Source organism: Lontra canadensis, unplaced genomic scaffold (assembly GCF_010015895.1).
Source record: "Lontra canadensis isolate GAN:19392208 unplaced genomic scaffold, GSC_riverotter_1.0 scaffold28, whole genome shotgun sequence".
Taxonomy (NCBI): domain Eukaryota; kingdom Metazoa; phylum Chordata; class Mammalia; order Carnivora; family Mustelidae; genus Lontra; species Lontra canadensis.
In genome coordinates, this window is record NW_022631022.1 from 16,960,980 (window position 1) to 16,975,441 (window position 14,462).

General features: G+C 38.6%; 1 protein-coding gene across 1 annotated transcript; it reads left to right on the forward strand.

Annotated features, from left to right (window-relative positions):
• The first annotated feature begins 6,042 nt into the window (after positions 1-6,042).
• LOC116872097 (transmembrane protein 202-like) lies at positions 6,043-10,107 on the forward strand. Its single transcript, XM_032865152.1, has 5 exons — positions 6,043-6,133; positions 6,457-6,709; positions 7,333-7,479; positions 8,059-8,190; positions 9,202-10,107. Exons 1-5 carry the CDS (start codon positions 6,056-6,058, stop codon positions 9,759-9,761), a joined length of 1,170 nt encoding a protein of 389 aa, XP_032721043.1. The 5' UTR covers positions 6,043-6,055; the 3' UTR covers positions 9,762-10,107.
• Positions 10,108-14,462: the final 4,355 nt, after the last annotated feature.

A 14,462-nucleotide genomic window follows, 5' to 3' on the forward strand; every position in this document is an offset into this window, starting at 1 on the left:
TCATCAGTATAATTCATAAAATTTGGTAAGTTTGCAGCCACTATTTTTCTCCCCCATTCTCACTTATTCCAGGACTCCAATTTCACCTTTTTTTTTTTGAAATTTGGAAATTTTTTTGGAAAATTGGAATTTGACACTTTATTTTTCTTCAATTTTTTTCTCTGTTCCTCAGATTGTCAATTTCTATTAACTTATATTCAAGTTCACTGACTCTTTTTTCTCCACTGTTTCCAATTTGCTATTAAGTCCAAACAGTGAACTTTTTATTTTAGATATTGTATTTTCTGTTCCAGAATTTCCATTTAGTTTTTTAAAGTGTTTTCTCTATCTTTGTTGAGGTCCTGTATCTGGTCATTGATTATGCATTTATCTGCTTTTCAGTCCTTATAAAAATTTATAATGGTTGTTTTAAAGTCCTTTTCTGATCATTACAACATCTGGATATTTTGATGTCAGTTTCTGTTGACTGCCTTTTTCTTGAATACAGAATATATTTTCCCATTTCTTCACATGTTCAGTTTTGTTGGTTTGTTTTTTTTTTTTGGTTGACTGTTGGACATTATGTTTGATACATTGTAGCAACTGTGGTCTCTGTTACATTCATCTGAAGCATGATTTTCAGGTCTGTAAACCATTTATAAATCAGGTTATTTGTTTTCTTATTTTTTAGTTGTAAGACATTTTTTTTTAAAGATTTATTTATTTTAGCGAGCAAGAGAGAGTGTGCACAGGCAGGGAGAGGGGCAAAGAGAGAGGAAGAGAGAGAGAGAATCCTCAAGAAGACTCCCCAGAGTGAAGTGTTCCATGCAGGGCTCAATCCCAGGGCGCTGCAATCATGACCTGAGCAGAAACCAAGAACTGGCTGCTCAACCAGCTGAGACACCACACACTCCTTGTTGTAAGACTTCTTTGTAAATTTTGGATAACAGTCCTTTATCAGATGTGCCATATGCAGATATTTCCTCCCAGACTGTGGTTGTCTTCACTTTTTTTTTATCATGTCTTTGCAGAACAGAAGCTTTTCATTATATTGAAGTCTAGTTTATGAATTATTTCTTTCATGGATTGTGTTTTTGGTGTTGTATTGAAAAGTCATTGTCATACTTCAGTGGCACTTATTTTCTCCTGTTTTCTTCTATGAGTTTTATAGTTTTGTGTTCTGCACTTGGGTCTATCTGACCTATTTTGAGTTACTTTTTGGGAATGGTGAAAGGTTTGTGTCTAGATTCACTTTTTTTGGGTGTGACTGTCCAGTTGTTCCAACATCATTTGTTGAAAAAACGATCTTTTGCCATTGTATTGCCTTTATCCTATATCAAAGACCAGAAGACTCTATCTATGTGGGTCTATTTCTGGGCTCTCTATTCTGTTCTATTAATCTATTCCTCTCTTCTTTCACCTTTTGGGTTTTCCACAAAAAGTATCATGTCCTCTGCAAAGACTGAAAGTTTGACTTCTTTGCCAATTTGGCTGCCTTTTGTTTCTTTTTGTAGTCTGATTGCTGAGGCTAGGACTTCTAGTACTCTGTTGAACAACAGCGGTAAGAATGGGCATCCCTGTCATGTTCATGACCTTAGGAGAAAAGCTCTCAGTTTCTCTGCATTGAGAATGATATTCACTGTGGGCTTTTAATAGGTGGCTTTTAGGATACTGAGGTATGTTCCTTCTATCCCTACACTGTGGAGAGTTTTAATCAAGAAAGGATGGTGCATTTCGTCAAATGCTTTTTCTGCATCAGTTGAGAGGATCATGTGGTTCTTGTCCTTTCTTTTATTAATGTAATGTATCAGATTGATTCATTTGCAGATGTTGAACCACCCTTGCAGCTCAGGAATAAATCCCACTTGGTCATGGTGAATAATCCTTTTAATGTGCTTTTGGCTCCTATTGGCTAGTATTTTTCCATCCGTGTTCATCAGAGTTATTGGTCTGTAATTCTCCTTTTTGGTGGGGTCTTTGGTTTTGGGATCAAGGTAATGCTAGCCTCATAGAATGAGTTTGGAAGACTAGGTATTAATTTTTCTTTCGATGGTAGGTAGAATTCCCCTGGGAAGCCATCTGGCCCTAGACTTTTGTTTGTTGGGAGTTTTTTGATTACTGCTTTAATTTCCTCACTAGCTATGGGACAGTTCAGGTTTTTTATTCCTTCCTGTTTCAGTTTTAGTGGTTTATAAATTTCAGGAAATGCATCTATTTCTTCCAGATTGCCTAATTTGTTGGCATATAGTTGCTCATAATATGTTCTTATAGTTCATATTTCTTCCTTATTGTTTGTGATCTCTCTTCTTTCATTTGTGATTTTATGTATTTGGGTCCTTTCTCTTTTCTTTTTGATAAATCTGGCTAGGGGTTTATCAATTATCTAAGCAGAAGATCAGTAAAGAAACAAAGACTTTGAATGACACACTAGACTAGATGGACTTCACAGATATATTCAGAGCATTCTGAATACACATTCTGTATTCTGAATACATATTCTGTGAACAGAATGCACATTCTTCTCGAGGGCACATAGAACATTCTCCAGAATAGATCACATCCTGGGTCACAAATCAGGTCTCGACCAGTATAGAAGATTGGGATTATTCCCTGCATATTTCAAAACCACAATGCTTGAAACTGGGACTCAATCACAAGAGGAAATTTAGAAGGAACTCACATACTTGGAGGTTAAAGGGCATCCTATTAAAGAATGAATGGGTCAACCAGGAAATTAAAGAAGAATTAATAAATTCATGGAAGCAAATGAAAATGAAAATACAATAGTTAAGAACCTTTGGGATACAGCAAAGGCAGTTCCTAAGAGAGAAGTATATAGGAATACAGGCCTTTCTCAAGAAACAAGAAAAGTCTCAAGTACACAAGCTAACTTTACACCTAAAGGAGCTGGAAAAAGAACAGCAAATAAAGCCTAACCCCAGCAGGAAAAGAGAAATAATAAAGATTAGAGCAGAAATCAATAAAAGAGAAACCCAAAAAACAGCAGAACAGATCAACAAAATTAGGAGCTGCTTCTCTGAAAGAATTAATAAAATTAGTAAACTACTTGTCAGTCATTTAATTCTTTGTTTTCTTTCATCAGAGTTTTGTATTTTTACTTATATAGATCTTGTACATATTTTGTTAGCTTTAAACCCATGTGTTTCATTGTGAGGAAATGATATTGTGTTTTTAGTTTCAAATTTTATTTGTTCATTACTAGTATATGGGAAAATGATAGACTTTTTTTTTAAAGTAATCTCTACACCCATGTGGGGCTCTAACTCACAACCCCAGGATCAAGAGTAACATGCTCTACCAACTGAACCAGCCAGGCACCCCATAGAATGATTGACTTATATTAACTTTATATCCTGCAACTTTGCTATAATCACTTATTGTTTCCAGAATTTTTTTTGTTGTCAATTCACTTGGACTTTCTACACAGTCATGTCATTTGTAAACACAGTTTTATTTCCTCCTTCCCATTATTTATACATTTTCTTGTCTTGTCTTGTCTTGTTGCATTCCAGTATGATATTGAAAATGAGTGGTGAGAGGGGACACCCTTTCCCTGTTCCTGATCTTTGTGGGAAAGCTTCTGTGAAATTCACAAGTGCTTCTCAATTCCCCCTCCTTAGGAGGGACAGGATGGCAGAGTGGGCTGGGGTTGGGTATTTCTCTTGTCCCACATGAAAGGTTGAACAGGCTGGAATCGAGTATTTTCTTTTCCCCCAGATTGGTTAAGCTCCGATAAAACTCTAATACTTTAGGTGTTGGTAAGATAGTTTCTCTTCAGGGAAGGCCTTGTTAAGAACAGAATTCTCTGGTATGTTTCAAAATGGTTCCTTTTCTCCTCCTGCCAGAAGTGTAAGGGGATTTTTCTCTGATATTCACTGTGAAAACCTGGTCGACCTGCTGGAGGTAGAATTGACTAAAGTGTATGAACTTCCTAAGATTAGATACCCCCAGAGTTTGTAATCTCTTAGACTTGTCCACACTGAACCTGCAACAATCCATCAATTACAACTCAGATTTACCTATGCTTATACTGGTTCCTGCAGGGATTTGTGCTCTAGTAGTTGTGATTCTTTGTATTTATCTTTCCATCTCTCCAATTTGGGGGGCCAATTTGCCTTGTGATCTCATTTCTCTGATGAACCTAAAAAGAATTGTTGATTTTTCAGTTTGTTTAGCTTTCTACTTATTTTATAATGGAGTGACCACCTCCAAGCTCCTTGCATGCCAGACTAGAAATTAGAAGTCCACTCTTTCTTTTTTTTTAAAGATTTTATTTATTTATTTGACAGAGGGAGATCACAAGTAGGCAGAGAGAGAGGAGGAAGCAGGCTCCCTGCTGAGCAGAGAGCCCGACATGGGGCTTGATCCCAGGACCCTGGGATCATGACCTGAGCCGAAGGCAGAGGCTTTAACCCACTGAGCCACAAAGGTGCCCCTACTCTTTCTTTTATTACCTGTCTTATTTTCAATCAATAAGCATTTCCTGAATCATTATTATATTCCAAGCACTGTGTTAGATATCGAGTATTACACAGCTGAATAGGATAAGTCCTCATTGCTGAAGTTCACAGGCAAGTTACAAAAGGAAATATAGACAGACAAATTACAATACTATGGATAAAGGTTATGAAAAAAGTAAGCACAAGGTGCTGCAGGAGCACAAAGTCTGGGACTGAGGGTTGAATTCAGAGAAGACTTCCCTAAAAGTGTTAAATTAAAATGAATCTTGACTAATGTTAACTCAGACAAAGATAAAGTGGGAAGTGTGATAGATACCATATGCAAGGTAGATACCATTTGTACCATGTGCAAAGGAAGGACTAAGGTGGGTTTAAGCAACTGCAAGAAAAATAAAGTTGTTTGGAATACAAGAGAACATGGAGGGAGAGAATGAGCCTAAATGTCACTAGGCTTTCTACTTCTTGAAAATAAGGACCATGTTCAGCCGGAAACAGATGGCTTGCTCAAACAAGTTAATCTGGGGGAGTTAAGGGACTATTTATAAAGCCCTCTTTGAACTGAAAAGGATTTGGGGAAACCATCAGTGAAAAGTTATTACTACTCTTAAGCCTGATTATGTAAGTGAAAGGAGCAGAATGGAAAAAGGTGGTTCTATGGAGAAGCCTGCCTGCAAGGAACTCTATTTTAGGTGAGAGAACACAGACAACCCTCAGTAATCTGGTAAGGACAAATCCAGTAAATAAACACACAGATATCTGGACCTCTGATTTTCTGCCCATGACTGTAATTGGTGAAACCTAATCAGAGACTGGATGGCAAGGGAACCCATTGATATAGTCCATCATATCAGTAAGCCTCTGAACAAAGATGGGGAGTAGATCCAAAGGGACATATGAAAGATACCCAACACATCAATACACCCTCAGTACCTAATATCATACCTGGCACAGAGGAGGTATTGAATGATTGAATGAAGCTGGATAGCAAACAGAAACCTGACTTGCTGGGTTTAACTAATTCATCCTAACAAGTTAGGACCTTACCTCATAACAGTGGGGTCCAATCAGAACATTTCAAGCACAGGAGAGACACATCAGAGTTGCATTTTAGAGACAACTTTGTCAAGAATAAACTGAAGCCTTGTAGCAGAGGTGCCAGGTAAAAAGCTGTTATAGACAAGATGTTCTACGGAAGAGGAAACAAATAAAAGATGGGCTTTAGAACATTAAAGAGTTGAAGTTGTCAGGAGATGCAGGACATATTTTGATTGAGTGACTGGCAGGAAATAAATAAAGGGCACAAAAAGGGGGTTTAGGATGAAGAGTAAAGATGCCTGCATTTCTCAATGACATCTTGGGTGTGGTGGGTCTGTGAGAAACCTGGGTTTGGCACGCAGTTTGCTATAGGTGTCTGGAGCTCAAGAGACACCTGGATGGGAAAAGGGATTGAACCAGATCTGGCAAATGAGACAAAGACACTGTACACTTCCTGTTAGTTGTGTTTCCTGGGGGTGGGGGAGGGGCAGGAAAGTGTGTAAGGTCAGAGTGGGTTAGGTTCTATGGCAGTTGAGAAGAGCAGTGAGCCAGAGACTAGGATGGAAAGAAGGAAAGGACATACCATGGCCTTCCACAGTATTTATAGTTCCAGCATCCTGGGTTACCCAACATACAGGGTGAGGAAGCCTTTTGTAGGCTAGGTAGTGGTGGGGTCCTTTTGCATGAAGCAGTTTGTGTATGGCATAGGGGAAATGTCAGGGAGAAGAGGCAAAGGTCACGCCATCTTTTTTTTTTTTTTTAACTGGGAACAGGTTAAAAAGGAATATGTTTTAAAAGTTGTGGGAGGCTCTGGAACCAGAGGAGAAAAAGACCCTGAAGTGTGGGTGGGGAGGAGTTCCTGCCCAGTAGAGGACCTATGGCTTGTCTTTTCTGTTAGTGGAGATGGAGATGCTTGAGATGACATTCCTTTCATGATGTCCTCCTCCCTTTCCCATCACAGCCAATTCTCCCCTACTGCATGCACCGCTTCTCTTCTCTGTCACCATACCAGCGACAGCTTCTGGAGAAGACCCAAAGCTACATTCGCATGTTCTGTGCTGGCCTCTTGGGCTTCATCTTTGTCCTGCTGCTGTCCTTGTACTCTTTACATTGGGTGAAGTTCATGGTATTGAAAGACAAGAAGATGCTCTTTGCAGGGCTCTGGACAGTGTGTCACCATGATCTCTGCTGGAGCCATGTGCCAAAGGCACCCTGTGAGTGTCTTCCAAATCCTAGAGCCCCCTCCTTTGGTAGATTTGCTCAGATTTTCCATAGCACCCCTCTCTCCCTTTCTCCTTCCCACAACCCTGCTCTTCCTTTTCTCCTCTCATTCACAAGCATGTAAGGACAACTCCTCCAAACAGGGCAAATTCACCCAGGTTTGTTTGGACTAGACTTCCCCAATGACCTAAAAACCACAACTCCTTAATTATTGGAAGCTAATGCCTAGCGACCTTGTGCTTTTTATTACCTTTGCACTCACAACTTCCTAGGAAAAAGAAAATTAGTCATTTGCACCTTAATATGAAAGTTACCTCATAATGTGCCTCTCAAGGGTATAGTTATAATTTCAACTTGTCACTCATTGCGAAATACATTTCTTTCCTTGTTAAAGGAATTCCACATGTCAATGAGGAGATGGAAAGAGGGTCCTTACTGGTGCCTGTGAAGCCACCCACTTGGGTGGCTCCTTACTCTGACTACATTACATGTAAGACATGCCCTAATTCTTTCCTCTTCTGTCCCTCAGTCCCTTTCCTAGAACCTATCTACCCTTATTTAAGGGCAGGTCTCCTCTGCTCCAGCCAAACCTCTCCTTTTCCACCTTTTCTGGCAGACTACCTCCAATTCTCCAGGGCCTTCTTCCTCATCTCTGCCCTCATCACCCTCACTATTATTATATGGCTCAGCATCTCTCTCATCAAAGGGCCAGGAGACAAAACCTACATAGATCTGGGCATATCCATCTTCTCTTTCATCTCAGGTACACGGTGATGTTGGAAAGTCTGTCCCTGGAGTCCTTGTATTTCTTCCCGTTCTGTGCCATTTCCCCGTATTTTACAAAGTCATTTCCTCCCTCACATGAACTGCTGTCATAGGACAGTGTCTCTTCCCAAAGGGAAGAAAGCTTTCAATAAGCTTTTACTCCCCATGGGGCTATTACCTCTTAAGGAGGGGACCCTGAGGAGATTATGTTTAACCCAATGGAAACACCTCTAGGATTTGTGATCTGATGGACTAGTAGAGGGGATATCATAGGCTGGAGGCCCTTCTGGTACCCAGAAAATTACTGTGCAGCTAACTAGCTATCTGTTCTATTGGTCTTATCTACAGGCTCCACCTTGACAACCTTATTCTAGTCAAAGCAGAAGCCTTTGCTCTCCCATCTTGGTTAATTGCCAACTGGATCTTCCCATGACCACTGCCATGGGTAATAGGCCTCCAACACATAACTGAGATGGTTTGGGTGACAAGGAAGTACAAAGAGAGGGAAGAGGGTGGAATGGGTGGGAGAGCAGAAGGAAGTTATGATGGGTAGTGATAGCTTTCATTCTGATCCCAGGCACCTGCCTACTCCTCTGCCTCATCTTGTTCCTGATGCAAGTGAAATTGTACAGTAGGAACGTCTTGAAGCCCCATTTCCTATTAGTCTACCGCCTCAATTGGTGGAGCAGTATCTTCTACATGATAGCAGGTGAGTTAATGCTCCTGTAAACAGTGAAGGCACCGAGAAGACATTTCTACATGGTTGGTCCCATCTCTCTCTCTCTTTTGCTTTCTTTTGGTTTGACACATTAGAATCTCATAATTTGGAAGGGCTCTAAAAGAGTTATTTCCATGTCAATGAACAATTCTTAAGAGCAAGTCCTTCCAATTTATCTAAAGCATTTTTTTCTATGATGATACCACCTGTCCCTACACAGATAGGAGCAAGATTCAGGAAGTAGAGAAAGAAGGCATAGACATTAACAGAGTTATTCATAGTTCTTCTGTCCTTCCAGAAGACAGTTCTAAAATCCTCCTCTCTTTTTATCATATCAAATAACCTCTCCACCTTTATGAATCTCCAAAATAAAGCCTTAACATATGACATATGTTCCTCTGTCATATTACCAATATAAAGCAGAGTGGTAACATAGGAGTTTTGCCTTTATAACATTTCTCCCTTCATCCTTCTAAGCCATATACTTGTTTTTATTCATTCACTAACAGTGGTCTCCAAAGCATTGCATCACACACCCTATTAGTAAAACACTTCTCAGCAAGCATTCCAAAAGACATATGGTTATTTATAAAATATTTACATGTATGATATCATTAATATATTCATTACATTATAAAATACAATTTTAAATTTAAAAATAAAATTTAAATTTTTTTGAATTTAAACTATGTAAAAAATAAATTTTTTACAAAAATTTTAGAACCGAAAACAAAATTTGCTAAAAATACAAAAAGACATTACTATTTGTTTCCCATGCCCCAATGAATTGGCTTGTATACCCTTGGGAAATATTGTACTACAGAAAAGCTGGGATCAATGCTTTGAATCCCAGGTCCCTAAAGATAATGAAAAGGATATTCAGAAATGTATTGTAAGTCAAATTCTATTATAATTAAGCCAGTGTTTCAGGGATGTTTCATGACTTAAGATTTTATCTATTACTAATCCATAGTGCTGACCCTGACTTTTCTTTTTCTCTAGGGTTCCTCTCTGGACTCAATTATATAAGTTCCCGAGTTACCCCTCCAGATCAAAATCTCCTTGTGATCCCTATTTCAAGAACAAGGATAGGAAGTGTAGCCACAGTACAGCTGGGGCTAACTGAAACAAATGTAGGTGCTTCTACACAGATGAGTCAGGTACTAGAAAGACAGTCTGGTTCAGTGATACAATCAAAGGTCCATAGAATGGGGACTCAAACAGAGGTAGGGACCCAGACAGAGCCAGTGACAGAGACAAAGACAGTAGCCCAAAAAGTGCTAGGAACTCAGACCAAATCAGAGGTTCAGGCTGAGTCAAGGACCCAGACAGAGCCAGAGATAGGAAATGAATCAGTAATCAGAGATGCGTTGACAGAGTTCACTACTGAAATAGAATCAATAGACGCAGTAGAGCCAAGACCTGAGGTGGAGATAATTGGGAGTGCGACTGGTGATATGCTAAGCAGTAGCCTTGAGGGTAATGGAAACAGAATGACCCAAGTCAAGGATTGTGAGGACAGAGAGTCAGCTGAGAAAAATGAGGATAAGACAAAAAATTAATCTTAGATATAAGGTGGTGAGAGCAGAGATATTAAAAACAAAAAGGTTTCCTTTTAGGCTTAATGATATATTTGTTGGATCTGTAAGAAATGTGGTAGGAGTATCAGAAGTAATTCTGAGGTAACAATAGAACCCTCTGTGAAACCCCCCCTGGATTACACCTCTTTCACTGAGCAAGTTGATACTAGGGGTGAACCATACAAATCATTTGGATGATTTAGGTAAAAGCCACCAATAATTTAAGGATCATAAGGACAGCAATGCAAATCTTATTAAAGGAAGTTTCCATGTTAGTGTTGTGTGCTGTGACTGGGAGAGGCTGGCAAGAGATGACATGTCCAGGCCAACAAGACTTTCCCAATTTCCATGACCCCACGATGGAACCTCTCAGCATATTTGAAAGAGCTTCCAACTTGGAAATTCAAACTCTTTTTTGGCCCTTACTTCCCTAATTCATTAGGCTGACTTTTGGCAAACATTTAACTTTCTTGGGCCTAACATTCTTCATTAACCAGGTAGGCTCTGAGATTTCCTCTAGTGCTATCTATGGCCACGAATGATAAGCAGTGGAGAAGTTACTCCTGTTGGCTCAGACAACCCTGGATTATTTTAGCAGGTAACTCTGTGTAGTCAGAGGAACTAAATTCAGTTATCTACCTCCAAGGCTACTTTTGGCAACTCACTTCTTATTTTTTTATTTAGACATCTCATTTAAAAATACAGGTGAATCTCACTGTTTTCAATTGTTTAGAAGTAGAAAGGAAGAGAAAAAATAAAGGCAAAAGAGCCCCGACTCTCTGACAAGAGTGTACCATATAGACTGAAGGAATTTCATTGAGGCCTTAAACAGTTTTGCAGAAGGGACTGTGGCCTTTGAAACCGGAAGCTAGTTTTTTGATTGGAAATATTAAAAGTTCACCATGAGAACCCACTCTTAACTCCCTAAACAGTTCACTATTTTACTATTGCTGGCTGTCTGTGCCTCTAGCTTGTTAATCAAATTTTCTGACCCTTAATTTTGTCACCTTTAAAAGTGACTTCAATAAATGATATCATCTCCATTCCACGTATTTGACTTTCTGGAATGTTAGATAAGGAACCAGAAGAGAGAAGATGATGGTCAGGGCAGGAAGCATTAAAAGATATTCCTCCCAGCAAATATGAATTAACAGATGTCTGCCTTAAAGTACAAATTCTCTAATGGGATAGTTAAGATTTTGGTCATACTTCAATTTGTATAACCTGCATCAGTTCAGATAATTACATAACCAAATACAACTAAGCAGATGCTTTGATAAGTGAAAGAAGAAAAAGAAGAAACTTTGCAAAGTGAGGGTCTAACGGGAGGGAGAATTTTGAGATCTTTCAGTGAGGACAAAGGGGCTGACTACCTGGGAGGGCAGGCGTACTGAAAAAGTAAGAAGAAATGTGGGAGATGGATAAAGACAAATGTCACCTCCATTACAATTTGTCTCAAACAATAAAAGTATCCGAATTTGGCTGCTCTGGAAAACCATATCCTCCATTTTCTTGTATGTATACTTGTCTTCCCATGCATCATCCATCCATCAAAAAATTGTGGAAGATTTATTGAACATTAACAGGGAGTTCACTGCATAGAGGGGGATAGAGATAATAAGAATAAAAGGTAAAAAAGAGGTTGCAGGAATTCTAGTAGTACACGAAAGAGAGCTCAATTCAGTCTAGGGGCTTAATGGAAAGCTATTTGAATTGGTAAAACATGAATGAGCTCAGTCTTGAAAAAGAAAAATGATAATATAGGATTTCATCTAGGAGAAGAATCACTGAACCGAGGCTTTAGTATGAGGCTGACTTTCTCAAAGATTCTGGAAACAGAATAACATTACAGCAACACAACAACTTTAAATTATATTTCAGTAAACTTGTTCTTTCAAATTTACGTAAAAAGCAAAAACAAAATTTACTCAGCCATTTTTGCTCCTTGGACTGTAGCTTTTTGTCATAAATCCTTGGCTTTCCTTCCTCTCTTTCTTTTTGTCTCCTTTCACTTTTTGCTGCCCAACTCTTTTTTGGAGCAATATCCATTTCTTTTTTCCCCCCATTTTCTTACACAGAAATTTCACTGCTCTTCAAACCTTATACCCAATATCACCTCTGGGTTTCATGATGGAGACCCAAGGGCTCAGCGAATGTGTTTAAAACTCTAGGTTTTAGAAAGGTCCGTCCCTTGTCCCCTCATATTAGAGGAAGCGTTTATTTCATTCCCTCAGTTACAATTGCTCTTTGCAGTGTTTTGAAAAGCTGTCCTATAAATTCCCCTTCTAAGAGTAGATGAAAAGATGCAATATATTAAATTGTGATGCTTTTCCTTCTTGTTCTTCTATGGTGGGCAATTGCTAGAACTCTTCCACTCTTAGAGGAGGTATCTGTTCCACCACTCTTCTTGTCAAGACCCCCAGGCCTTCATGGGAGGCTAAGCTAGCTCCAAAGGTCTGCCTTTGCCATAGGGTCTTACGTAGAGGACGTACTCAAGCATCGTTTCAGAGTGTCAGAGGTTCCATCCCCCTCCTATACCTCGCCATGCTAACTTACTATCAGAATGAAAAAGATTCTAGTTTTATGGATGAATAAAAAAGCAGTATAATCAACACTCAAAAATTAACAGCTTATTTAAAAATTATTGCTATATCCAGTAGAAAAGGTAACAAAGTTTATAACATTAGAGAAGAAGAAAAGACATAAGAATAAACGCAAACGTGGAAGATCTCTGTGAAGAAATCTAGCACTTTCCTGTAAGAACAGAAAACCTATTTAAATAGTAATATACCACCTAATTAGTCACATTGCAGCCTCCTTCATAGCTAGCGATGATCATGTTACATATTAGTGGCCAACAAGACACCAGAGCAAGTATGCTGCGGAGTTACAGAGATTATGTATTCCTCTACAGACACTCGGGGTGCTGCTCCCAGCTTTTTCATTTCGCCTTAAATGCTGTTGTAATGGCTAGAGCTGCAGCAGTCATCTTAGAAACACAAGGCAACAAGCATGAAGTCAAGAGCCAAGCTCTGAAGACGGCATAGCAAAAATGCAGAAAAAAGCTCAAGTCCTTAATGACATTGTTGAGCAGGTGAAACAATGCCGAGAATGACCTCCTTCTGGAATTCTTGTTCTGTGAGAAAAATAAAGCTTTACTTTTAAAGACAGTGTTAATTGAGTTTGCTATTCCAGGCAGCTATATACTTTTCTAGCAAGTACAAAGTGTGACTACTACAAAATGTAAATATAAAATCAGATGGTGGAAGAGAAGGAAAATACTACTACTGATTCAATCGTTCTCCTAATAGATGTTTAGACCCATCTACAGGAAATGAGAATTAAAGGGTGTTTTTTAAAGATTTTTTATTTATTTGACAGAGATCACAAGCAGGCAGAGAGGCAGGCAGAGAGAGAGGAGGAAGCAGGCTCCCAACTAAGCAGAGATCCGATTACAGGGCTCCAATCCCAGGACCCTGAGATCATGACCTGAGCCAAAGGCAGAGGCTTTAACCCACTGAGCCACCCAGGCACCCCAGAATTAAAGGTTTATATAAAGTTATCACTATAATTGTATTCAATAGAAAAAAATGCAAACTTTCCAACTTATCAGAAGAAATATAAACACAAAGTGAAGGAAAGACAAACCACATTTTGAAGAAAATTAAAAGTCTATAGCATCTGAAAATGATATACTCAAAAACCTAATATAACTCATTAATGAATGTGAACCCTTAATATTTAACTAATAAAAGAACTATGCGTTTCAGATTGGACCACAAAACAAAATCTGACTGTTAAATACAAAATGCATCCCCCAAACAAAGGGATTCAGAGGATTTTAAAATAGGAGGATTGAACAATGAACATCTTGAAACCAAAATTCAGAAAATAATACTATTTATAGTTGCTCAAAGAAAAATGAAGTACTTAGGCATAAACCTAACAAAACAGATCTGTATGCTGAAAATTACAAGACACTGTTAAAAAGAAATCAGTCAGAATCTAAATAAATGGGGAGACATACCACATTCGTAGATTAGGAGACAACATAGTAACAATGTTCATTCTCCCCAGATTATTTGTAGATTTAAGGTAATTCCTATCAGAACCCAGGAGGGATTTTTGGTGACATAGATAAGCTTATTCTAAAATTTATATGGAAAGTCACAGGGTTTAGAAAACCTAAAACCAGTAAAAAGAAAAAGTAGGAGGAATCATTGTATTAAGGCTTGTTTATAGACTGTGTAATAAAAACAATGTAGTATTGGTGGGGGAATAGATACAGAGATCAATGAAACAGAATAGAGATCATATAAATATACCCAGCTAAAGCACAAAGACAATTCAGTGGACAAAAGATAGTCTTTTCAAGAAATGGTGCTGGAGTAATTAGACATCCCATAGCTAAAAATATGAATGTCAACCTAAACCACAGACGTTATCCAAAAAAGAACTCAAAATAGATCATGGACTTAAATGCAGAGTTCTTAGATATGATGCCAAAAGCATCAATAAAAGGGAAAAGTTGATAAATTGGATCCCAAGAAAATTGAAAACTTTGACTCTGTGAAAGACCCTATTAAGAAGAAAAACATGCAAGAGAAAAGAAAAACATGCTACAGAGGACTGGGAGAACATAGTTGCAAGCCACGTATCTGACAAAGGACCAGTATCTAGAAT

Excerpts from the sequence above, each read along its gene's own strand:
- LOC116872097 (XM_032865152.1), top strand. The coding sequence starts at position 6,056 with ATGGAAAGAAGGAAAGGACATACCATGGCCTTCCACAGTATTTATAGT. Across the intron at positions 6,134-6,456 it reads TGGGTTACCCAACATACAGG|CCAATTCTCCCCTACTGCAT; the intron begins GTGAGGAAGCCT and ends TTCCCATCACAG. Across the intron at positions 7,480-8,058 it reads CATCTTCTCTTTCATCTCAG|GCACCTGCCTACTCCTCTGC; the intron begins GTACACGGTGAT and ends TTCTGATCCCAG.